This window comes from Mesoplodon densirostris, chromosome 15 (assembly GCF_025265405.1).
Source record: "Mesoplodon densirostris isolate mMesDen1 chromosome 15, mMesDen1 primary haplotype, whole genome shotgun sequence".
NCBI classification, from domain to species: Eukaryota; Metazoa; Chordata; class Mammalia; order Artiodactyla; family Ziphiidae; genus Mesoplodon; species Mesoplodon densirostris.
In genome coordinates this window covers 20,577,124-20,602,697 of record NC_082675.1, presented here as the reverse complement: position 1 = coordinate 20,602,697, position 25,574 = coordinate 20,577,124, and the positions used below count along the sequence as shown (strand labels likewise).

Here is a 25,574-nt window from a genome sequence, read left to right as displayed (position 1 = left end):
GGAGAGGCCACAACAGTGAGAGGCCCGCATACAGCAAAAAAAAAAAAAAAAAAAAAAAAAATCAGGAAGCAAAACTGGACAAAACTAAAGGGAGAGGCAGATAAAGCCAAATCATAGTAGGAGATACTAACAGCCCTCTCTGAGTAATTGATGAAAAACTGATTTTTAAAAAATTTGGCAAAAAGATATAGAAAAATTTAACCAACATTGTGAACCAGCTCAACCTAATCAACATTTATAGAACACGATATAGTAAGCCCCCTACATACGAACGAGTTCCGTTCCGAGAGTGTGTTCGTAAGTCCAATTTGTTCGCAAGTCCAACAAGGTTAGCCTAGGTACCCAACTAATACAGTCAGCTATTTACTGCTGCTTTTACTCTTGCTTCTGGACATCCTAGACCTAAAATAGATACTGTACTACTGTACTCTATACAGTACTGTACAGTAAAGTATACAGAAGCACAACCACTTGTAGAGGATGCACGCATGTGACAATGTATGCCAGACACGTGAACTAACTGACGTGACTGGACATATGAACGCACGTTCGCGTCTTTGAAAGTTTGCAACTTGAAGGTTGGTATGTAGAGGACTTACTGTAGCTAACAACTGCAGGATTTAAACAGTTTTCAAGTCCATCAAAAATAGACCATAAGCTGGGCCATAAACTAAGTTTCCATTCATTAGAATATTGAAATCTTGAGTATGTTCTCTGACCACAATGGACTTGAATAACAAATCAATGACAGTAAAATATCTAGAAAATCCCAATAAAATATCTAGAAAATAAATATTTATATACCACACCTTTAACCCATGGGTCAAAGAAAAAAATCAAGGGAGACTAGAAAATATCAAACTGAATGATAATGGAAACACATCAAATCAAAATTTCTGGGAAGCAGCTAATGTAGTACTTGCAGGGAAATTTATAGCTCTCAACGACTATACTGGGGGGAGAGAAAAGAGGGGCCAAAATGAATGACCCAAGAGTCTACCTTTAAAAGCTGGACAAAAGAAGAATAAAGTAAACCCAAAGTAAATAGAAGAAAGGAGATGCTAAGGATGAGAGCAAAGCTCAGTAAAATAAAACACAAATGACAGAGAAGAATCAACAAAGCTAAAAGTTGGTTCTTTGAAGGGATTAATAAAATTGAAAACCACAGGCTAACCCTAGACTTTTTTTTTTTAATTACTTTTAGTTTTTCGTGCTGACTGTGCATGGACTGGCCCACATGGGTGCTGGGGTCGTACGGGTTACAGGGGGAGGCAGAGGAGAGAGCATGTAACAGCCTCCAAAGCTCCTCTGTTCCAGACAAGCACATGTTCACTGCTCAGCGCTGGCCCCCCTGCTCACTGCTGGATCCTTCGGATGCTCTGCACCTGGAAGGTCTGGGCATGAGAGCCCCACTCCCGGAAATGCTTGTAGTCGCCTGAGTGGTGGTCACACTCCAGCACATACTGAAAACCTCGGTAGCCAGGAAACTGGGAGCCAACCCAGCTGGAAAAGGGAAGAGGCAGACTGTTACCCTGAAGAGGCAGCAGCATGGTGATCAAGACAGGCACAAGGGGACCCCATGCTGCAAACACACTCCAGCCATCCTGGACTTCCTTCCCTGGCATTCCTGCCCAGAATGTGCCCTGCTCTCCCCACCACTGGGCCCTTTCGATCACGCTGTTCCCTCTGCCAGTAACACCATTCCAACCCTTCTTTGCCTGGTTAAGTTGGATTTATCCTTCAGGTCTCAGCTCAGTCATCACTTCATCAGGGCGGTCTGACAGTCCCCTATTGTACCTTTGTAGCACTCATGTAATTAGGTAATTAACAGATGATTTGTAAAAATGTCAGGCTCCTCTGCCAACAGGAAGCTCCTGGGTGTAGGGGTGTGTGTGCCTGGTTCATCATTATCTAGTGCTTAACATGATGCCCAGCACAGAGGAGCTCAATAAATATTTGATGAAGAAAGGGAGGGAGGGAGGGAGGAAGGAAGGAAAGGACAGAGGGATGGATGGAGGGAGGAGGAAGTGAGGAGTCTTATTCTTTCCCCCTCCCGCCTTATTCAGGGGTACCTCCAAGGAAAGGCTATTCTTTTTTTTTTTTTTTTCCGCGGTACGCGGGCCTCTCACTGTTGTGGCCTCTCCCGTTGTGGAGCACAGGCTCCGGACGCCAGGCTCAGCGGCCATGGCTCACGGGCCCAGCCGCTCCACGGCATCTGGGTTCTTCCCGGACCGGGGCACGAACCCGTGTCCCCTGCATCGGCAGGCGGACTTTCAACCACTGCGCCACCAGGGAAGCCCGAAAAGGCTATTCTTTCAATTCATTGACCCCCGCATTGTTTAGGACTAGATAAGGATTGGTGTCTCGTTTTCTGAGCTTCCCTTTCCCTTTCTGTAAGAGGGAAGTGGACTCAAGAATCACAAGAGGTCCATCCTACTCTGAAACAAGATCCTCTGGTGCTTCCCAAGAAAACTAAAAAAATAAAGTAACCCTACCTCCCACCTTTGCCCCTGCCAGCCAGGAGCCAAGGGGTACCTCAGAAGGTGACTCTCATATCCTATATAACTGAGGATCTTACACCTCAGCCATCCCCTGGGTGAAAAGGGTGGGAAGGGTCAGTGAGTCCTGGGCTTGAAGCTGGACTCAGTTACCTACCTGCTGTTGGATGTGGAGCAAGTTGCTTAACCCACATCTGTTTGTTTACTGCTGGGCATCCATCCTCTCCTCTTCTGGTGACAGACCCTGTCACATCCACCTGCCTCAGTCAAAGTGGGAAAATCCTCACTCTAGCAATGAGCATGTGACCAGGTCTAGCCAACCAGAGCACCCCATTCCTGTGGGCATGGTGATTGGTTTAGAGTTGAACCCGTGACCCAAGCTGGACCAATGAGAGCCTTTCCTGGAACCTTTTGTGGAATCACTGAGAAAAAGACACTCTCTTTCCCTGGTGCTGGCTGGAATATAAGGATGAAGCTGCCATCTTATCTTCACATGAGAAGAGCTTGCCTAAAAATATAGCCACACTGGAGCAGGCAGAGCAAGAGGGGGAGAAAGATAGATCCCTACTGTCGCAGCTGGATCCAGCTGTGCCTGAAGCTAGTTACAGGGGCCAATAAATAACCTTTGAGCTTAATATCAGTGTGATCTGGGTGTCTACTACTTGCAATCCCAGAAATTTTGCCTGATAGCTCCCTGTGCCTCAGTATCCTCCTCTGGAATGTGGGCATCAGATCCCCAAAGTCCCCAGCATACTGTTTTCACAGGAGGTGTTCCCTTCCCTCTCAACATCCTCTCTGTCCCTGCCAAGCAGAGCCTTGCATCCACTTACGCCCCCGAGTTGACGTGGAAGGAGCCCACTTCATTGCCATCCCAGCCCATGGCCTGGAGGGAGGAGTAGTCATCGCTCAGCTCTCCTTTCTTGCCCAGGAAGTTCTCTTGCTCAAAGATAGTGAGCCTCGAGTCGCGGTGGTTCTGCAGGTACAGGGAACAGAGTCAGAGCATCAGGTCCTCAGTCGGAAACCCAGGAGCCTCTGCTGGTCCCTACACCCCTGTTCTTGTCTCCAAAATCAGCCTTCCTTGAAACTTTCTGGAAGGACAGTAAGGCAACAGGCACCAGAAACCTTACAAGAGGTGTACTGCTTGTCCTTCCAGAAATTCCTGTTTCAGAAATTTACACAAAGAAGATAATCAAGGAAAAAAGAAGCCCTGTTGATAACAGGAGGGGGCGGGGGAGGGAAGGGAAGGGGGAAGAGAAGGGAAAAAACAACCTGAATACCCGATAACAGAGGATCAGGTACACTGGGATATTGCACTACGGTTAAGAGAAGGGTGTGGAGGGGCTTCCCTGGTGGCGCAGTGGTTGAGAGTCTGCCTAACGATGTAGGGGATGCGGGTTTGTGCCCCGGTCCGGGAAGATCCCACATGCCGCGGAGCGGCTGGGCCTGTGAGCCATGGCCGCTGGGCCTGCATGTCCGGAGCCTGTGAGAGGCCCGCGTACCACAAAAAAAAAAAAAAAAAGAGAGAGAGAGAGACAGAAGGGTGTAGAGATCTGGGTTCGAATCCTGACTCTCCACTTAGCAGCTGACTGAGCTTAATCATCTAAAGAAAAAATGTATGGGGACTTCCCCGGTGGTGCAGTGGTTAAGAATCCTCCTGCCAATGCAGGGCACACGGGTTCGAGCCCTGGTCCGGGAGGATCCCACATGCCGCGGAGCAACTAAGCCCGTGTGCCACAACTACTGAGCCCGTGTGCCACAACTACTGAGCCCGCGTGCCACAACTACTGAAGCCGGCACGTCTAGAGCCCGTGCTCCGCAACAAGAGAAGCCACCGCAATGAGAAGCCCGCGCACCGCAACGAAGAGAAGCTCCCGTTCGCCGCAACTAGAGAAAGCCTGCGCGCAGCGACAAAGACCCAACGCAGCCAAAAATAAATAAATAAATTTATTTTTAAAAAAACAAAAACACGTCACACAGCATTTCTGAGCCTGTTTCCGCATCTCTAAAATGAAACTAACCACATCTGCTTTTCAGGATTGTTTTGAGAACGAAATGAAACCAGAAGTTGTAAACTGGGTAAAGGCAGAGATTGCGTCTGTGAGAGTCCTTCTGAGTCCCCGTATTGGCGAAAGGCCTGGGCCGTTTGTAAAACAAATGAACATTCACCAAATGATATACTAGGGCGCTATGGAAAATGATGCCATAGGTGAGATTTAATCATCTGGGAGAGTGATTGTGATATACTTGCAGAGGGAGAAAAGCTGGTTTCCAAACTTCAGGTTTGTTATGATTCAATTTTTATAACCGAGTGATACGCATGTATAGATATATAGATATAGATGGATATACAGATCTAGACATAGATACTGATATCAACACTGCAGATATAATCTGTGGGTAGCATATAAGACCAAGGAAATCTCCAGCACTGATAACAGTGAGCTTTTGTCTCAGAGGTGTGGGTGTAAGTGACTTTTATTTTCTTATTCGGCCATATCAGGTTTTCCCCTGAACTTTAGGTGATAAATATGTGTGCCATGTGATTTAAAATCCATAAAAGTTGTTTTTGAAGGAAAAAAAGTATACCTTTCCAAGCCTCAGTTTTTTCATCTGTAAGATGGGAGTAATAATGCCCACCTCCACCCATACTCTGTAAACAGTAGCAAAAATATAAAATCAAGAACACTGATAATGAATTAGGAACAAGAAATAGAATGCTTCTTCCTCACTTGCCCTGCCATCTCTGGCACCCAGACTCTCCCACTGTCCCTCAGTCATGAAAAGGACACAAAACACGGAGGAGCTCATATTATAACCAAAGTTGCAGTGGGCAGAACGTCTGTGGAGGGCTCTGTCCAGATGCTATACGTACATCCTTTTACCCCACAACATAGGTACTATGGCCCCATTTCAAGATGAAGAGACTGAGGCTCAGGGGAGGGACTGCCACCTCACACAGCTTGAAGCAGTGACATGAGGATTTGAACTCTAGGACATCTGGTTCCCAAACCCCCACTGGAGGGGATCAGGCCCCCCCCCAAGGCCCAGGCAGTGGCAGGACTCACAGCGCAGGCCACGGGCCGGAAGGAGGTGAGCCTCTCGGCGGGGTAGGACGTGTTGCCACTCCAGGCATCCCAGGACGGGTACTCACCCCGCTCCAGCACATACTGCTGCCCTTGGAAGCCGGCGTGCTCAAAACCCACCCACCTGCGGACAGAGGGTAGAGAGGGCAAGAGGTTAAGAGGCCCCCCACCCTGAGTTCTAGACCAGTGGTTATCAGGCAGGGGTGACTTTGTCCCCCAAGGAAGCATTTAACAATGTCTGCAGGCATTTTTACTCGTCATGCTGGGAGGAGGGAGCGGAGGGTTTTGCAGCTGGCATTTAGTGAGTAGAGGCCAGGGAGGCTGCTAAACATCTTCCAGTGCACAGGACAGCCCCCCAGCACAGAATTACCCGGCCCCAAACATCCAACCTGTTGACATGGAGAAGTCCAATCTAGACCTAGTAGCCCACTGCCTCGCTGTGCGTCCTGTAGGTAGGGGACCAGCTCTGTGCAGGTACCTGGCACTCCTGCACGTGTCCCTCTAGGCCATGTAGATGAGGCTTGACCACATGCTGACTTAAGCCTTGGCCATCTCATTACTCTCTCTCTCTCTCTTAACAAAACATATCTCATGCTCAGAGCCTCAGTCAGGCAACAATGTTCAACTACGGAATGCTAGTATCATTATTATTATTTACTATATTTAGTTATAGTTACCTTCTACTTTTGGTGAGTGATATTGGCTTTTGATTTGTGCCTAACAGGGACATTTCAGACCCAACACTGGGTTTTAAAGGTCTGCCCCCGCAGGGCTGCCTCATCCAGTGGGAAGGCTCTGTGTGAATGGCGCCCCTTACATTTGAGCAGTGCACAACCTGCACGACCTTACACTGCCATCCTGCACACTCCCCAGCATCTCAGACCCAAGGAAGGCACACCGGTACAGTTAGAGCCTGGGAAGATAACACCTAGAACATCTAAAAGTCCCAGCACCCCTCTCTAGATCACTTCCTGTCTCCCCCACCCCGATTCCAATCCCCCTGGACTCACGCTCCACTCAGCACTTTCAAAGATCGCACAGTCTCAAAACCAAGCTCCAGCACACTGGGGCACTCAGCTGTGAACTCATGCCGCCGGCCTTGGAAGCCCTCCTCATCCCACACCACGATCTATGCGGGAGAGAAAAGGTGGAGACGCGCTTCAGAGTCCCGTGAGCGGTTAGGGCTTCACCCCAGGACTCAGGGTGGGGCAGATCAGGTAAATCAGGGATTGCAAACTCAGATGCCTCCAGGGGCCAGGAAAGGAGCGTGAGGGCTGAAAACCCAGGAGCACAGGCCCTGTGGAAGTGGGTGGCGTCTGCTCAGCGCCACCTACTGTTGCCACATGATAATGCGACCAACTGTTCAATTTCCCAAGACAACCCCTATATCTGGACTTTTCTGTGGACCTTCCATGTTTTCAAAGGCTGATGACAAACTCAAAGGTTGGTGGGGTTTTTTTTTCTCTTTTTTAACACAGAGGAAGTCAAAGAAATCATGCCCAGAGACTATGTGCAATTACCAGTTTGCCATCTCTGCCAGAGAGACCGTTGAATTTGGGACCATAAGACACAAGTTCAAATCAAGACCCCAGTGTGTGAACTTGGGCAAAACCCTCTCTCTGTTGGAGCCTTGAATGCATCCTCTGTGAAATGGGCCCTCATTACCGCCCACCAGGGGTGAGGTGGGGATTCAATGAAGGTGGGGGCGGTGGTCCCCAGGACCTGGGTTCGACCTGTGCCCTCCCACTTCCCAGGCATCTCCCCCTTCCCGTGCCTCTTCCTACCTTCCAGTGTCCTGCTGACTTGGTGCACTGCAGAGACATGTTGCTTGTTTCCTACACAAGAGAAGAACGTGATAAGCTTCTGCCCTGACTCTCTCCCCTCCTCGAGGCTGAAGTCTAGTTTGGGCTGATTGGGATCCAGATGGGGTCCAGATGTGCCTGAGGTTGGGGGCAAAGTGCGGCTTTGGCCTGTCCCTCTCCTACCCTTTCCATCTGTGACCAATACCATCTCCTTTTCTTCCATCCTACCGCTATCTCAAAATGTACCCATTCTGGGTCCCATTCCTCTGAGCCCTGCTCTGTATTGTTTTATCTGCCCACTATGGGAAATTTTCTGCGGCTGCTAGTGGGCGGATGTTTCACCCCAGGCAAGAACCAAGGTGCTCAGCTTAAGAGAGCCTCCTAAAGACAGCATCTGACCCAAAAAGGGAACTCTAATAGTGGAAGTTGAGGCAACAGGATTGCAGGAATAATTCTGGTTTTAAATGGGGGTTGCAGGTACTGGTCTTGATGTCGGGATCCTAGTTAGGATGCCTTGGTTAGGATGAGGATGGCATTCAGGATGGCACAGTGATGTCCCCAGGATTGGGGACCTGGGCTCCCCTCCCTCTGGATGCTCACCCAGAGCTCAGATCCCACTCCTCCGAGCCTGGGACTTACCGAGATGGACCCAGTGAACATGCCAGACCTGGCACCAGCGGAGGTCAGGCTCTTATAGGCAGGGAGGAGAGAGGGCCCCTGGGGGACAGAGCCCTGACTCAGCAAGCGAGCAACGGGAACAAAAGCCAGCCCCGGCTGGAACTCCAATAGAGAGGTGTCAGCAGCATTGGCTTCGGCTGGGAGGGAAAGGTCAGGTTGCCCCCACTCAGGGATTACCCATGAAGAAGGCAAGAGGAGGAAGGTCTGCCTTAATCAGCTCCATGGGACTCCTGACTGGAGAAGGATAACAAGCGGTAGACACAGAGTCTAAAAACCTTGTCCTTCCTAGCTGTGTGACCTGGGGCAGGTCATTTCCCCTATTTCTTCCTGGAAAATGGGACAAGAATAAACTATATCACAGGACTGGTGTGAGATTATGTAACATGCCTGGAACAGACATTCAACAAATGCCTATACGTTTCCCCCTCCCAGGTCCCTTCCTCTTCCGGTGGGGGCAATCAGGGTAGGCTTCATGGTGGAGGTGGCATTGAAACTAGGCTCTGAAGGGTGAGGAGGATTTGTACAAAGTGAGATGGAAGGAAATGCTTTTGCTAGGCAAAGCTGCAGAGGTAGGAATATGGGGCTGGTGGCCTGATGGTGCTGGAGTTCAGGGACCCTGAAGGAGAGCAGAGGGACACAGGCAGGAAAGGTGGCTGGGCCAGGGCCTCCAGGGCCCACAGAGCTCAGACAGGAGTCCAGAGGGCTCTGTGGGCAGAATGAAGGAGCTGGTGGGTGTGAACATGCTTTGCAAACTGTACCGCACCTGTTGAATATCCAGGGTTTGTAGAATTCGCTTTGTGCGCCCTCTCCCCACACTCCCACCCTCTGAGTTGGCCTAAGAGGGGGCTTTTGCAGCATGGGAAAGAGCATGGCTGGAAACCAAATCACTCTGGGTGACCTGGAGGATGTCCTATGTCAGCTCATGGCATTTAAAATGGCAATATTAGTTCCCTCCTGGGAGAGTTAAATGTAGCCCTATCAAATGCATAACTTTAATATTAGGTTGCCATGAAGATTAAAGGCTAAGAATGTAGGCTCTGTAGCCAGACTGCCCGGGGTTGTGTCCCACTCTTGTTGGCTGGGTAACCTTGAGTATGTTACTTAATCTCTCTGAGCCTCAGTTTCCTTATATGTAAAATGGGTATAACAAAGTAAATTGGGTTTAGCCTAAGAGATAGGGGTATTGTGAGGGTAAGTGTGAATTACACATGAACAGCACTTGCTGTTCCAGAACTTCGCCTGGAACATAACATTCATCACGTGTCTCCATCATCATTGTCATCGTCATTGCTAATAAAAAAAAATTACTGTTGACACATCTGCACTCCCATGTTTGTTACAGCATTATTCACAATAGCCAAGAAGTGAAAATAACCTAATTATCCATCAATGGATGAGTGGATAAAGAAGAGGTGGTATATAGATATAATGGAATATTATTCAGCCTTGAAAAAGAAGGAAATCCTGCCATTTGCGACAGCATGGATAGACCTTGAGGGCATTATGCTAAGTGAAATAAATCAGAGAAAGACAAATACTGTATGATTTCACTTACATATGGCATCTGAAAAAGACAAAATCAGAGAAGTGGAGAGTAAAATGGTGGCTGCCAGGGCCTGGGAGGTGGGGGAAACAGGGAGATGGTGCTCAAAGGGTATAAACTTCCAGTTATAAGAATAACAAGTTTGGGGACCTAATGTACAACATGGTGATTATAGCTAATACGTATCATATACTTGAATGTTGCTTAGAGAGCAGATCTTACATGTTTTCCCCACAACAAAATAAATGGTAACTATGTGATGGGATGGAGGTAGCAATCATTTTGCAATTTGTAAATGTATCAAATCAACATATGGCACACCTTACACTTACACTATGTTGTGTGTTATTTATATTTCACTAAAGCTGGGGAACATGATTACTCTTAAATACAGGAGGGCATCGTTTTTTTGTTTTTTGTTTTTGTTTGTTTGTTTGCAGTACGTGGGCCTCTCACTGTTGTGGCCTCTCCCGTTGCGGAGCACAGGCTCCGGACGCACAGGCTCAGAGGCCATGGCTCACGGGCCCAGCCGCTCTGCGGCATGTGGGATCTTGCCGGACCGGGGCACGAACCCGTGTCCCCCGCATCGGCAGGCAGACTCTCAACCACTGCGCCACCAGGGAAGCCCCAGGCATCGTTTTTAAGGGCTTGGGTTCAGGAGTTAAAAAGATGTGACTGGGACTTCCCTGGTGGTCCAGAGGTTCAGACTTCACCTTCCAGTGCAGGGGGTGTGGGTTCGATCCCTGACTGGGGATCTAAGATCGCACAGCCTTCGTGGCCAAAAACCAAAATAAATAAATAAATAAATCAGAAGCAGTATTGTAACAAATTCAATAAAGACTTTTAAAAAAATGGTCCACATCAAAAAAAAAAAAAAACTTAAAAAAAAAAAAGATGTGACTCCCAATTCCATTTTACAGATGAGGAAACAGGCTGAGAGAGGGGAAAGGGACTTGCCTCGGTTTCCTCATCTGCAAAGAGGATTAATCTCAGAGTCCCCACCATCATAATGAGGCTTATAGGAGCCAAGTCAATCAGATGCTCCCAGTGGAGCCATCCAGCATGGGGCCGTGCACCCCCTACCTCTGCCCTCACTGTTTGGCTGGCAGCCCATTACCACAGGGATCATGGAACTGCCCCAGACATCTTGACCTTGAAACCCAGACCTGTGGGTGGCCCCTACCACAGGCATCTTGGCCCCCATTACAGTGGCTGCCCCATGCTGCGGTCGCTGGCCCCCTCCCAGGCCTTGGCCCAGGATGAAAGGCTGAGGGGGAGGCCAGGAAGTGAGGCGGGAGTGGGAGGGCAGAAGGCAGAGCTGGCCCCAGGCCACGGTGACCTCCAGGCGCAGCCGGGGAATCTGGGTTCCTGGACCCCCATAGAAGAAGCAAAAACCTATGCAGAATCCCCTCTCCCCGCCCCACCACCACCTGGGGCCAGGGAGTCAGACTGTAGGCTGGCCTGGCCCAGCAGCGCCCCTGGGTCCCTCCAGCCCTGGCTCTACTATGAGTTCGCCCTGTGTGACCTTGTTGAAGTCCGTTGTTCTACCTGGGCCTCAGTTTCTCCATCTGTGATATGGGGGGATTCAATGATGTGACTTCTGGCATCTGTTCCATTGCTCTGACTCTTTATTGCTCTACCTGACATCCGTCTCTCTGTCTGTCTCTCTCCCCATCACCGTCCATCTGCCCCTCTGTATGTCCATCTCCATCATCCCTCTTTCTCTGTCGCTCTCCAATTCTCCCAATCTGTCTCCCTATTTCTCTCTCCCAACCTGGTTTCCCTAGCTCCCCTTTACCCGGGCCAGTTCCTGACTCTGACCTCTCTGTACCCTAGTTTTGCTCATCTGCCAAATGGGTATAATGAAAGTGCCAAATAAGGTGGGTTGTCCTGGGAACTGACCAGAGGGCAGCGGTAATGCATTTAGCGCTACTCACAGTCCCCTTCTTTCCTGTGTGGCACCCCATAGGGATACCTGTGCAGCACCCCATAGGGATACCTGTGCAGCACCCCATAGGGATACCTGTGCCACTGATAACTGCAGACACAGAGGCCCCGAGGGATAGAGACTTGCCAAATGCCACACAGTGCAGAGTGGCTGAGCCTGGACTCAAACTCAGGTCCCCTACCTTCTGGGGTCTCCCCTTTTCCCTGCCCCAGGATTGGCAGCCAGCGGGGACCCTGTGGGCCCATCCCCGGCTGGGGTTTGTGAGAGCGGCATCCGGGCAGGGGCTGGGCAGAGGCGAGGCGATGTGGCTACTGGCCAGGGTTTCTGCTGTGCCTGCTGGGCTCACAATGGAAAGTGCTGCTCTTCGCAGGAACTCGGCAGGGTCAGGGCTCTGAGGCCCCTGACTCTCTGCCTGGGGCCTGCTGAGCCAGCTCCCCCTTTGTGCCACAGACAACAGGGTCTGGTGTCTGCCAGACTATAAAATGGGGGGTCGGCCCCTGTCACCCACTGCACCAGCCTGCCCTCCTGCCTGCCCTCCAGCAGGAAGTAGCAGGGCCCCAGGTAAGAGGGGACCCACCGCAGCTAAGGGCCCCAGGGGAGGGGAGGGGACAAGACAGAGGCAGAGAGAGGGGGAGGCAGAGAGAGCAGGAACAGAAGAGAGTCAGGGAGACGGGGTAATCAGGAGAAAGGCAGAGAGAGAGAGAGAGAAAAGATAAAAATAGAGACAGGCAGAGAGGAAGAGAGGGAGGGAGGAAAAGAAAGAGAAGAAAGACAAAGAACAGAGAGAGAGAGAGAGATGCAGAGGTATAAAGAGAGCAAGATACTGGGGAGAGAAACAGAAAGAGAGACAGAAGCATAGGCAGAGAGAGAAGTAAAAACAGAAATAAACAGGAAGGCAGCAAGAGGGAGGGGGAGGGGAAAGGGAGGAGGTGGGGGTGGGGGGTGGGGAGGAGAGAGAGAATATTGAAGGAATGAGCACATGTCCAGAAAGGAAGGAACCCAGCTACCATACGAGGGGAATGTTGATTCATAGACTGACTTGGCTGGGGTCAGGGTGGGGGTAAGCAAGCGCCTGGAAGCCACAGATGTGGCCCAGATGTGTGGCCTTGCCCATCGTGGGCAGAGCACCCCAGAGTCACCGCAGTCTTTCTCGGGGGGAGACACAGGGAGGGACCTGCTTGCCCCAACCAGCTCTTTCTTACAGAAAGTGTTCAGGAATCCACTGCCAGAGGGTCTTGATGATCTGCGCCATCAGGGGGTCCTGGAGCCCCCTGGAAATTGTCTCCAAAATTAAAGGGGGCATTTTTTTCCCCTGGGGACAAGGACAAGGCGTTCTTCAAACACTCAAAGGCGTCCATGACCCCAAAGTAATGAGGAACTACTGGAATTGACCAAAGTCCTCTCCACCCAAAGCCTACACAGCCACAACCTCCTTTTAGAACCCTGCCATGGGCTAAACACGACCTCCTGGAGCCTTCTTTCGCCCCAGTCCCAGGCCTGTGTCTGCACCCACACACCCGTTCCCAGGCAGTACCAGAGGCAGAAGTTTGACTGGGAAAGGAGAGAGGAACATGCATCCATGCAATCTCTGAACAGATGTTAATTGAGCATCTCCTGTGTGCCAGGTGCTGAGCCAGCTGCTGGGGATGGAAGGATGAAGCAATCAGAATAAGTAAATGGCAAAGCCCAGTTGCTGGGTTTGTCTGCTTGCACTGAAATGGGAGTCCTACCACTTAGTAGCTATGTGGCCTTGGGCAGGTCATCCCCCACCCCCACCCCACAGCCTCAGATTGCTCAGAGGAGATAAGAGGTTAGGTGAGGGACGGAAGCGTTCATTCATGAATGTAACAGAGCCTGGCCTCCCTCAGGCTTTCCCTAACAAGAAGTCCTAACGGGACTTCTTGTTATGAATCTGCTGAAGCAAGTTGAGGTTGCCCAAACCAAGAAGCATGATAAGTGGTGAGAAGCATGATAAGTGGTGAGAAGCATGATAAGTGACTCCGGGGGTGGGGGCAGAGGAAGGATATAGCAGGGGGACAGCGAGGACACGGCCTGGTGGAGGCACCGGGAGGGTCTGAAGCCTGGAGAAAAGCATAACAGGGATGAGTGGTCCCCAGACAGGAAATCCTTGACGGCAAAGGGAGATGGGGACAGAAAACTTCCAGGCTTCTGTTTTAGAAGGAGAAAGACTAGATGAATTCAGAGAAGCCTGAGCACACAGGGTGATGGGGGATGAGAGCCGGGGAGGCAGCTTGGGGGCGCCATCCCTGACTGAACCCAGGCCGAAGGGTTCTTTACAGACTTTTGCAGCTGGGAACCATGTCTCAGCCAGCGGCCAAGGCCTCGGCAACAGCTGCGGTGAACCCAGGGTCTGATGGGAAGGGATCAGCCCCGGGCTCCGGCTCCGCCCAGGCCCCAGCCCAGCGGGTGCCCGCTGCCAAAGGGGACCTGGCTCCCGGGAGCTACAAGGTGAGGACCTCGGGGCGGGGTGGCTGGGCTCCACCCCGCGCTTCCTCTCCCTCCTCCCCTTACCCCTCCCCTCCCTCTTCCTCCCCCTCCTCCGCTCCCCTCCCCGCCAGTCTGCGCAACCGGCTTGCACCTGCTTACAGTTTGTCGCATGCAAGAAACAGATGGAGGAGAGAAAGCGGGCTGGCTTAGCATCAGGAAACGGCTGTCCCAGGAGGTCCTCCAGGGCAGAAGGCCAGCCTCAGACCCTCTTGAAAAGTGTTCCAAGCGGTCGGTCAGGCTGAAAGGGCTCCTGGAAAGCGAGGCACCCGGTCCCCTCGGATTGGGTTGGGTTGGGTTTCAACCTGGGGTGCACAGAACTGGGTCATTTCACCACCCTTGGTTCATGACAGGCTGTCATGCAGTCCACCCCTGGCCAGATTTGTAGTCGCTTATGTAATGGTTAATTTCAATTTAATTTTTAATAATACAACACGCACCTGCAAACCCACCACTTGTGTGAAAAGCCAGGACTTGGGTAAACATCCTCAATCTAACTTCAAAGTGTTCCCGCCCCACTCCGTTCCCACCTCTCCAGCCCCCTACCTGCCCCACACCGTCCTGTGAGCCCACCTCCTTCCTCCGCTACGCGAGGCAACTGCCATCCTCACCCCGTCCATCATCTATCTGCTTGCTTGCTTTTTTATGTACTTTGATGCATTGTTCTTTTAAAAGTATATAAGTGTATTTTATTTGTTTTTAACTTACTGAAATATACCGTATGTAATCTTTCTGGATTTTTTGTTTTTCTTTTTTCTTCCTATGAGATTTCTTTTTACTTCCTATGAGATTTCTAATAGTCACTGATACTGTTGTGCATTGCTGTGGGTCATTCGTTTTGGTTGCTGTGTGATGTTTCAGAGTGTGACCGTCAATCCTGGGTGATTGGTAACTTTGCTGTCGTGAACGGCTTGGTTAGGGTGTTCTTAGCCATGTCACCTGCAAGAGTTTCTTTTGGGCAGATAAGTGTAGGAGTGGAAGGGCTGGGTCAAGGGTATGTGAACGTCTCTCCCTTTTACAGCTGGAAACTGAGGCTCAAGAGAAGGCGTCCACTTGCCTCGGCTCAAGTGAATGGCAACGTTTTCCCAACTTGGGACAACAAACAGATAAAAACCAAAATTGGATGCTTAGTGAGAGGAGGGGATTAGCCCACATTTACACAGGGGCCCCTGCTTCTGGCCTCCCTTATGGTTTGGTGGGTAGACTGGTGATTGTTTCCTGAGCATCAGCTCTGTGGCAGGGGCTGGGGCTTGGAGATAAAGAAATGGATCCACCCCATTGGTCTTTGGAAGGGTTGAGTGAAAGGGGAGAGGGGTGCATAGAGATACCCAGAAGCAAAGCAGCAGTGACTGTGTAGTGTGTTACTTGTGCTGCCGATGGGATGAGCACAGTGGGGGGGGAGCACTCAACCAAGCTCACCCAGGGAGAGGGTATCAGGGAGGGCTTCCTGGAGGAGGTGACATCTGCACCTAGGACAGGACAGGGGACATGAGCTCCAGGATGGGAATATGTGATGAAGAAGGCATTCCAGACAGGAGGAAGAGCACAGATAACGGCCTGGAAGGAAGATCCATCAGTTCCTAAAGATGGTACAGATATTAAGTTCACAGACCTTGGCTCATGGCAAGCTCTCGTGTGATCTGGGCACAGCCTGCTCTTATTTACATAGGTACTTAATGCATATTTGACCTGGAGCCTCTCCCTGCTCACTCTGCCCCCTTGGCATGGGGGCTTCTCTCCTGCAGCTGGTGGTCTTTGAGCAGGAGAACTTCCAGGGCCGGCGGGTGGAATTCTCCGGGGAGTGCTTGAACCTGGGAGACCGCGGCTTTGACCGAGTGCGCAGCCTCATTGTCATCTCAGGACCGTGAGTGTTGGGCAGTGGAAGGGCACTTCCACAGCCCTAGTAAAGTAATAAGAAATAACCGTAGCTGCCATTTACTGGCCACCCGCTCCACTCCATGCCTATCACCATGCTATTAGAGACACATACAGTCATCCCTCAGTATCCGAGGTGGATTGGTTCCAGGATACCCAGTAGATAACAAAATCCTCGGATGCTCAAGTCCCCGTAGTACAGCCGAACCTCCGTATCCGCAGATGTAGGATGCATGGATACTGGGGCCAACTGTATATTATTTCCAGTACTTCTTTCAAACCCAAGAGGGAGGAAAGAGAGGTATGATTCTCCTTCCCATTTTACAGGTGAGGAAACTGAGACTCTGAGAGGTGATTTGATTAGCATAAGGTCACACTGACAGTAAGTCATGATTCCAGGCTCCAGAGAGATGTTTTTTCTGCTATAGAAGGAACCCTGCCCATCACTGATAGCAGGAGGAGGCCAAAGAGCCAGGTGTCCATTAGCTGTCCCCTCTCCTGGGCATCAAGCAGCCTTAAAGGTAATAATAAGCATCTGTTGAGTACCCATTAGTGCCAGGCACTGCCTGAGGGTTTTACCTAGATGATCCTACAGTGCTGTATGAGGTAGGGGTGATTCTTATTCCCATCTGACAGATGAGGAAACCGAGGCTCAGAGAGGTTAAGTCCCTTGGCCAAAGTCACCTAGTGGTAAGTGGTAGAGCCTGGGTTCAACTCAGGTTGATCAGTTTCATCTCTAGCGCTTTAATCACCATGCTCCACAGCCTGCCCCTAACTCTCTGGGCTTCTCTGGGCCTTAGTGACCCCCATATAAAACAAGAATAATTGTCCCTTGGACATAGTGGCTGCACCAACTTCAGCCCCTGTGCACTAAGCTCAGGGTGCGGGGCCAGCCCCCAGATAAGACCCACAGGGCCCCCTTGCCTCTTGTCTCTCCAGCAAAAAAGCCCTCAAGGAGTGTGATCAGCCTGTATACCCAGCATACAAAGAGCAGAGATAAGCTTTGAGGTCAGACAGGTCTGGGTTTGAGTCCCAGCTCCCCTGTTTGCCTTCTTCAGTGCCCAAGCCTCAGTTTCCTCATCTCTGAAATGGGCAGAGTAATGGTCCCCACTACCCTCCACTGGATTATTCTAAGGTCTGAAGGTGATAATGCAGCATGGGCCTGGCACTTTGGGGGCGCCCAAACATGGCAGGTGGCAGTGAGGACTATTTACCCTCCCTGTTGCCCTGTGAGTTTAGCCAAGTTACCCTGGGCCAGGGTAGGCTGGTAACCTCAGCCCCACCCTCAGACTGCCCAGCTGGGAGCAGAAGCTGCTGGATGTGGCCAGTTTGGGTTTCCAGGCTTTTTTCATTGTCTATGACTCAAACCCAGAGTATCTCTCCTTAAACAAAGATGCAGCTGGTCTTTGGTGTGTGCTCTGGGACTGCACCTGATGGGAGAGAAAAGATCCTGTGTTCCAGGGCCCTGGCTCTGTGTCAGGACCAGCAGGGTCATGGGAAAAGCAGTGGTGGGAAAAAAAAAAAAATGAGGGGATGAGGTGGGCAGGGGGAGGGGAGGAGAGGTGTGTCCTCACATAGATGGGGAGGGGAGGCATGCCTGCCTGAAACCTAGGAGGCCTCAACTGACACCTGACACCATCATGTGACTTTAGACCAGTGACTTAGCCCCTCTGAGCCTCAGTTTCCATATCCGGGAATTCAGATTCCTGCCCTACTTCTCTCCTTGCTTGTAAGACTCAAATGAACTGTAGGAGATGAGAAAAGGCACTAAAATAAATATTGACAATTCCTCACTCATGTAACAGGTCCTCATTGGGCATTATGACTCCTGAATAAGACAGTTTTGGGGGAGGGTGGCAGGGTGGCAGGACCACATCACCGTCTGTCTTTCCATAAGCTCAGATCTCCAGCAGCTTCCCTTCCTCTTTAGTCGTGAGAGATATTACTGATTATGCTTTCTCTTTTAAACTCTCACAACCTCCTGACAAGGTAGATGCAATCATTTCTTCTCCTTTTTGGAGGCTTAATGAGCTTAAGTAACTTGCCGAAAGTCATACAGAAAATAAATGATGAACTGGGATTAGAACTCAGGTCCATCTGTTTCCAAAGTCTATGTTCTTAACCCCTACAAGGCACCATCTTCCAAGGCTCCCTTCCCATCCACCCATTCATCCATCTATAGATCAACCCATCCATTCATCCAACTGTCCATTCATTCTCCACCCATTTCTTTATCCCTCTATTTACCCCTCCCTCCCTCCATCCATTCTCCATCATGCATGCATCCATCAATACACTCATCCATAGATCCAGCCATCTATCCTTCTATCCACCTACCCATCCACCTGTCCATCCACTTGTCTACTCATCCATTCAACCTCCCTCCCTCCCTTCCTTCCTTCCATCCAGCTTCCTTCCTTCCTCCCTCCCTCCCTCCCTCTCTCTTCTCCTCTACTCTAGACTAGGGAGGACTGAGGCAGATTCACCTCTATTGTGGAAGAATAAATCTGCATCTTCAATTCTGTCACTCCAGTGTGAGTTGGCGCATTCCTCAGACAAGACTTGAGGCTCCTGGGACACATTCTGTTTCAGTCTGTGGTGGTAGCCCATCCCCCCTCCATCTGCCCCATCTCCTTCTGGGTAGAGGAAGGTCCCAGCAGCCCCCAGGGAGACAAGACTAATGTCAATGACCCCTCAGCCCTCTCATGTTCCCTCAGAACTCCTGAACACATAGAGAGCAAAGTTCAAGGGGCTCCTTAGTCTCAGCCTTCTCATCTACGAAATGGGGATCATCTTATCTCCCCCAGAATCCCTGGTCCCTCTAACACAAGCTCAGTGCCATCCTCAATCAGGCTGCACTGAGAAAGCCCCCATCTGACATCAAGCTTAGTTAGTCCTTTTAGAGAACTGAACACCTGCATATGCACAATCACATTTAATTCTCATAGGTATCTGAGAGGTGAATATTACTATCATTTCCCTCCCACTGCCCTCATACCAATTACTGTCTTCTGCATGCCAGGCCAGTCTTTACCAAAAATACAGGTGGTTCAGGCACCTGTATCAATTTTTCCCAACCCCCATACCTCCAGGACTATTATTTATTTAATATGTTTCATTTTAAATGACCCTTTTTTGACACAAGTAAACATATATCAAAAGAACCTTTGCATCACTTTTACAAATGGACAGCTAATATCATCTGCTATAAGTAAAAGATATCCATAAACAAATTTATACAATGAGCACAGTATAATAGCCTGCTCAAGGCTCTGGGTTGGTGGCCTGTTCTTCCTTTGCTACAAAGAGAGATTAATAAGTGTTAAAGACACATTAGTATCCAACAAAGGCTTTCTCCTAGCTGGAATCCGTTTTTTTAAAAATGTCTTCTTATGTGTTATTTCTCCCAAGTCCTTATAATCCTTAAATTATGTGTAAATCCTACATCTGGGGAAACATTTTGCTCGTATAATTACACACATTGTCTCATTTAATCCTTCACCAACTTCAAGAAAATAGGCATATTAGATGAAGAAACCGAGGCTCAGAGAAGTGGAGCAACTTGCCTGTGGTCACACAGCCAGTCAGTGGCATAGCCTGGGATCAAACCCACCGGACTTGGGGCTGCCTTGCAAGGGGAAGATCGGCTTCTGCTAACGATTCCTCTCCTCTCTGCCTTTGCCCCTCCTGACTCTCCCTGCCCTCCCCATCTCTCTCATGTCCAGCTGGGTTGCCTTTGAGCAATCCAACTTCCGGGGGGAGATGTTCATCCTGGAGAAGGGCGAGTACCCGCGATGGGACACGTGGTCCAGCAGCTACCGCAGCGACCGGCTCATGTCCTTCCGGCCCATCAGGATGGTGAGTGGCTCCTGTACCGGGCCTGGGGGATTAGTGCGGCAGGGCAGGAGCAAGCATGAGGTCTGATGGCCAGGAGAGCAAAGGAGTCAGGTGAGCAAGAAAAATAAAGAAGGAATGGTGGGCAGGGAGGTGCAGTGACCTCTGAGTTGTCCAAGGCCAATGGCTCTTGTGCTCAACAATTCATAAGGCATCCCTGATACACTCATCGTGTGTCCAGCTCCTACTAGGAGCCCAGGGCCAATGGAACCTAGATTTTTCCTTCTCTGCTGCTGTCAAGAGTGGACTGAACCTCCCAGATGTTGTCTTCCTTAACTCTCTTTGTGGAATGTTTCTAATTGCCGACTGCACATTAGACACTCCTGGGGAGCTTCGAAAAATCCCAAGGTCCATCCAAATCATCAGACATGCAGGTTGAAGCTCGTGTGATAGCTGAAAAGAGGGATATTGTAGAAAGGCACCATGAAAGGCACCTTATCCTGATGATAAGACTATATACTGAATTAGCCCCTTTATAATGTTTAACTAAAGTAAGTAGCATAACTTCAAGAAGACTCAAAGCCAAAATAGGTGGAGTTATCTCCAAGCCAATCACAGGTTTCTTCTAGAATTATGTTGATGATGATTCATGAACCAACCACATCTTCACTCACCAGTGTTAGTGTCTGATGGTAACCAGCTTTTGCCTTCTGAGATGGGAATTTTCATGAAGAGTTTTCATGCATGTCCATTGGAGGCTATCACGTGCCCACAGCCAGCTGTTTTGGCATCACCAAACTTACCTTAATGGATTATCCATTCCGATCATTCCTAGTGTTTTTCTCAAATTGAGGCTGAATTATCAGCCTTAATAATGGACGCTTTGCAAGAATTCGTAGAAATCTCTCAGTCGATGGTCCTTATAAGGCAGTCTATGTCAACGGACCTTGTTTGGAAGAGCGATCAGCTAGGGTATTTCCAGTAGCTTCTAGAACCTTGCTGTCCAATATAATAGCCATATATGGCTATTAGACACTTGACTCTTGACTAGTCTGAATGGAGGTGTGTAACAGACATGCCAGGTGTTGAATACATAGTAAAAAAGAAGAATAAGAATGTAAAATACCTCATTAATATTGCCATGTTGGCTACATATTGAAATCATCATAATTTAGACACATTTGCTTAAATAAAATATATTATTAGAAAAAAATCCCCGAGGGGGAGGGAGAAATCCGGAGCTTGGGATGAACACACGCACACTACTATATATAAGATAGATGACTGACGGGGACCTACTTTATAGCACAGGGAACTCTACCCAATATTCTGTGATAACCTATATGAGAAAAGAATCTAAAAAAGAGTGAATATATGTATGTATAACTGAATACCTGAAATTAACACAACATTGTAAATCAGCTATACTCTAATAAAATATTTAAAAAAAAGAAAAAAGAAAAAATTCCCAATGCCTGGACCCCACCCCAGACCAATTAAATCCACATCTCTGGGGCTAAGTCGCAGGCACTGATATCTTTTCATGCCTCCTAGGTAGTCTCTGGGTAGCCAGGGCTGAGAGCCACTGGTCTAATTCCTTCTCTGTATCCCTGCCACCATCCTAATGTGGCCCTTCTTCTCTCACACCTGGGTGGCTCCAACTCCCTGCCAGCTGGTTCCCTGACTCCTTTCCAGCCCTCTCTCCTGGGAAGTTAGAGGGATCTTTATCTCAGCCATCTTCCACCTACAGTCATTCATTCAACCACAAACACATTGATGTGTTTCTGCCAGGCTGTGTCATAGGCTCTGGGTGTGCAGCTGTGCTTGTTGGGACAGGCAAGATTGCTGCGCTCGTGGGAGGCAGCTACTGAAAACCTAATCACAAAAATGAATCGGTAATGGCGAACAACTGTTGCACGTGCTGCACGGGGGCCATGCAGTGTGCTAGGAGAGGGGAAGAGGAAACCGGGGCTCTGATGTTGGGGAAGAGGGGGTGGGAGTGGTCAGGGGTGACCAGGAGAGACAGCTTGCAAAGGATGGGAACTGAGTCAGCCATGTGAACAGTCTCCCAGGGAACAGTTAGGGCAGAGTTCCTGGAATGAAGATGGAATGGGTGGGACCAAGGAACTAAAATAGGGCCACTGTGGCTGCAGCAGAGGGAGTGGAAGGGAACAGGGTGCAAGATGGGATGGGAGGAGTGAAATGCTTCTCTGGAAGGTTCTGCCCTTTGCTGGCTGTGTGACATTGATCAAGAGCCTTGACTTCTCTGAGCCTCTGCATCCCTGATCATCATAATAAAAATAATAAATTTGCTTGGAGCACTTGGTGTATGTATGCCAGACATCATGCTAAGTGCTCTGTATGGATTAACTCCAGGAGGCAGAGGCTGACGCCCCCTTTTCCCAGATGAGGAGGGCGCTTTGAGGCTGGACAACTGCAATCCTGCGCGAGTCCCATGGTGGCCTGAGCAGACTCTGCTCTCTCTTTCCACACCCAGAAGGCCCTGCTAAGTCACTTCTTTTTGCCCCATTCATACTTCACAGCCCTGACCCAGTCTCTCCTTCCCCAGGACGCCCAGGAGCACAAGCTCTGCCTGTTTGAAGGTGCCAACTTCAAGGGCAACACCATGGAGATCCAGGAGGACGATGTGCCCAGTCTCTGGGTCTACGGCTTCTGTGACCGCGTGGGCAGCGTAAAGGTCGCCAGCGGAACGTAAGAATCCCTCCTGTGGGCCCTCATCCCCTGCTTCAAACTCAGACAGATTCGGGCGCCGTTCCCCTTACAGGATGTGACATCAGACATACCGGAAACGTCCCAGCTCCTCCTGAATTCTCTCTGTGCCAGTGGCTGGGATTCCACAAAGAGAGCTTCATCCCTCTGGGGAGTGGAGTCATTTGTTGACGAACTACATATCAATGTAAACAGACCTAGCAAGTCGTTCTAAAAAGTGGGAAGATGGAGCGAATAGGGACTCCTAACCCTGTATTTGGGTTGGAGGAATAATTAAGTACAAGGGGCAGAGTTGACATGAGTGGATGAGTCTGGATGTGTCTAGGGAAAGGGAATATTCAGGGAAATTGTAGCCTCTAGGGACATGAGTAGAATGACATCTGAGAGGTGAGACTGTGTAATGAAAGGTCCTTAACCCCATCACTTAACCCCACCCCAGCGCTGTGGGACCTGGGTGAGCCACATGCCTTCTCTGTGACTCAGTGTTGCCATCTATACAATGAGCTCAGCAGACTCCTTATTCCGAAGGACTCCTTCTGCTCTGAACTCTCAGGATTTGAAGCTTTCAAAACAGAGCCCCATGTCCCCATGTCCATGAGAACACAGGGGAGGGCTGGATACCCGAAGGAGGTCACTTTATCGATCCCCCTGCCTCCAAACAACCATGCCAGACACCCCTGGTCTCCTCTAGGCAAATGTAAGGTGTCTACCTCTCCACCCCAGACTCTTTCTGAGCTCCTGTAACACCGTCAGGGCTCTGACTTTTTTCTTGCTCTTTTCTCCTTCCCTGAAACCCAGTATCCCTGCATTTAAGCAATCTGAAATTTACTAAACATTGCCTGTGAGCCAGGCTCTGTGCTCAGCACACTGGGGGAGGCAGAGATGAAAAAGGGCCAGTTCCTGCCTTCAGGGGGCTTACTCAGTCTAGCAGGGAGATGTCAGTACACCTGTGAGATGATGTCCAACAATAATAGGTAAGAGATGGTCCCCACAGGAGGTCAGAGGAGGAAGGAAGGTTTCTGGGACCGGGGTATGTGTGCTGGAGTGGAGGGTGGGTCCGAGGCTTATGTGGCAAGGCTGAAACTTAAATCAGACTTTGAAAGATGGGCAAGGGGGTCTGGGAGAGGCCTGGAAAGACCCTCCCAGCAGAGGCAAGGACAGAATTAGAAATAAATCATGGATAATAACTGGTATTAATTACTTACTGTGGACCAAGCACTGCACTAACTACTTTCAATGAATAGTTATTGAGTCTTTACAACACACCAGTGAGGCAGGTATGTCATCATGCCCACTTCATAGATAGCAAGCTGGTGTTCTGATAAGTCATCTACCTAGTAAATGGCAGAGCTAGGATTTGAACCGATTATATCCGATACCAGAATGTGTGTTCCCAACCACTACACGCAAATTCACTTTCATACAAAGGAAACCAGTTTTTGAAACAAAGCTCCCCCTTCTTATCTGCCTCATTGCTAACCAGTCCCCAAGCCCTATCTTCACTCCCTTTAATCCTGTTCTCTGAGCTCTGGGTCACCACTTTCAGTGGGATGTGTATTAATCTCCCTACCATGTACATGTAACCCACTTAGTAAGTACTTTAGATGCATTTTCCCATTTGGCCCCCAAACACCCTAATAAACCAGCTCCCATGACCATCCCCACTTTCTAGAGGAGAAAACTGAGATCTTTCAGAGAGGTGAGATCACTGGCCAAAGCCAGCAGGAAGCCAGGAAGGGGTAAAGCCAGGACAGAGGAGCCCCCGGTGAATCCAAGCCCAAACCCTCACAGGTGAGGGATGGAGAGCAGACTGCAGGGATGGATGGATGGATGGAGAACTGACTGGTCAAGGTGGGGGTCCAAGTGCCAGGTAGTGAGGCTAGCCATCTCCGTGCTGTCCTTGCTTTCCTACCAGCTGGGTCGGCTATCAGTATCCTGGCTACCGCGGGTACCAGTACCTCCTGGAGCCTGGTGACTTCCAGCACTGGAATGAGTGGGGAGCCTTCCAGCCACAGATGCAGGCTGTGCGCCGCCTGCGTGACAGACAGTGGCACCGTGAAGGCTGCTTCCCCGTGCTGGCTGCTGAGCCCCCCAAGTGAGTCTACATACCACTTTTCTCTCGTGGCCCACCCTTCCGGCGGCTCATCTTCCCCATGCAAATAAAAGTTCCTGAAGCCAAAATGTCTCCTGGGTCTGTGAACAGACAGATGCCTCAAGGTCCCCTGTCATTGCTGGCATGTGATTTCCTCTGTCTTGATAATTATAATAATAATCAAAACAGTGAGCACTGCTAAGTTCTTTACATTCTCTTAGTGTATCTTTTGGACTACTCTAGGAGGCCGGTATTATATAATTATTCCTATTTAACAAGTGAGGACATTGAGGCTCAGAGAGGGAAACTGACTTGCCCAAGGTCACACAGGTGTCAAGTCAAAATCTGAACCCAGGCAGTCTGGTTCCAGAGCCGCGCTCTTAAACAAATCTGTGTTTTCAAATTCTACTCCTTCAGGTACCACTCTCCTGATTTTTGCCTTCTCTGCTTACCACCTGTTTTGTTAGTTACTTAACATTTTTATTTAAATAAATAATATTATGTGCTTAAATGCACTGACTTGTAAATAAAATTTGATAACACTACAGGATGTGGAAACAGGCATCATATGGTATAGATAGAAAGCAGTCATATAAGTAAATACAATTTAAAGAAGGCCAAGTATTGAATTCTCAGCAGACACCACCGCTTGCTGAAGGTTTTAGCCTGCAACCTGCTTGCTCTTTGACAAAATGGGTGATTAGCAAGAGTCAGAGAGAGGTCTGAAAGACACGCTTGCCCAAACTGAGATGTTTCTCCCTGATTTAATCAAAGAAGAGTAAAAAGAGGTTTATTTTCTTGTATCTGATTTAGTGTTATTTAATCCTGGGTCCAAGTTCCACCTAGAATCATCTCTCCTGCTACAAATCGCACATGCCCTGCTCTGGAAATCTACATCAGGCAGTATTGACTCCTGAATCAACAAGTAGCATTGATTGATGTTATTAACCATTAATCTATGCAGGAAGCCTAGGGGAGGTGTTGCC

At 49.5% G+C, this 25,574-nt stretch overlaps 2 protein-coding genes across 3 annotated transcripts; one reads left to right on the top strand and one right to left on the bottom strand.

The window, feature by feature from the left end:
• Window positions 1-1,355: 1,355 nt before the first annotated feature.
• Window positions 1,356-14,171, bottom strand: CRYBA4 (crystallin beta A4). Of its 2 annotated transcripts, none has more exons than XM_060118915.1 (6): window positions 14,160-14,171; window positions 7,366-7,416; window positions 6,592-6,710; window positions 5,564-5,705; window positions 3,329-3,471; window positions 1,356-1,503 (listed from the first exon to the last, which is right to left on the bottom strand). In XM_060118915.1, exons 1-6 carry the CDS (start codon window positions 14,169-14,171, stop codon window positions 1,356-1,358), a joined length of 615 nt encoding a protein of 204 aa, XP_059974898.1. The 2 variants fall into 2 exon arrangements, with proteins under 2 accessions (XP_059974898.1, XP_059974899.1); XM_060118916.1 differs by lacking the exon at window positions 14,160-14,171 and adding an exon at window positions 8,023-8,043.
• On the top strand, window positions 13,872-24,595 carry CRYBB1 (crystallin beta B1). Its single transcript, XM_060118913.1, has 5 exons — window positions 13,872-14,021; window positions 15,803-15,921; window positions 19,658-19,790; window positions 22,336-22,478; window positions 24,412-24,595. Exons 1-5 carry the CDS (start codon window positions 13,872-13,874, stop codon window positions 24,593-24,595), a joined length of 729 nt encoding a protein of 242 aa, XP_059974896.1.
• The last annotated feature ends 979 nt before the right edge of the window (window positions 24,596-25,574 follow it).

Excerpts from the sequence above, each read along its gene's own strand:
- CRYBB1 (XM_060118913.1), top strand. The coding sequence starts at position 13,872 with ATGTCTCAGCCAGCGGCCAAGGCCTCGGCAACAGCTGCGGTGAACCCA. Across the intron at positions 14,022-15,802 it reads TGGCTCCCGGGAGCTACAAG|CTGGTGGTCTTTGAGCAGGA; the intron begins GTGAGGACCTCG and ends TCTCTCCTGCAG. Across the intron at positions 19,791-22,335 it reads CCTTCCGGCCCATCAGGATG|GACGCCCAGGAGCACAAGCT; the intron begins GTGAGTGGCTCC and ends CTCCTTCCCCAG.
- CRYBA4 (XM_060118916.1), bottom strand. The coding sequence starts at position 8,043 with ATGTTCACTGGGTCCATCTCG. Across the intron at positions 7,417-8,022 it reads TGTTCACTGGGTCCATCTCG|GAAACAAGCAACATGTCTCT; the intron begins GTAAGTCCCAGG and ends TCTCTTGTGTAG. Across the intron at positions 3,472-5,563 it reads TCCGGCCCGTGGCCTGCGCT|AACCACCGCGACTCGAGGCT; the intron begins GTGAGTCCTGCC and ends CTGTACCTGCAG.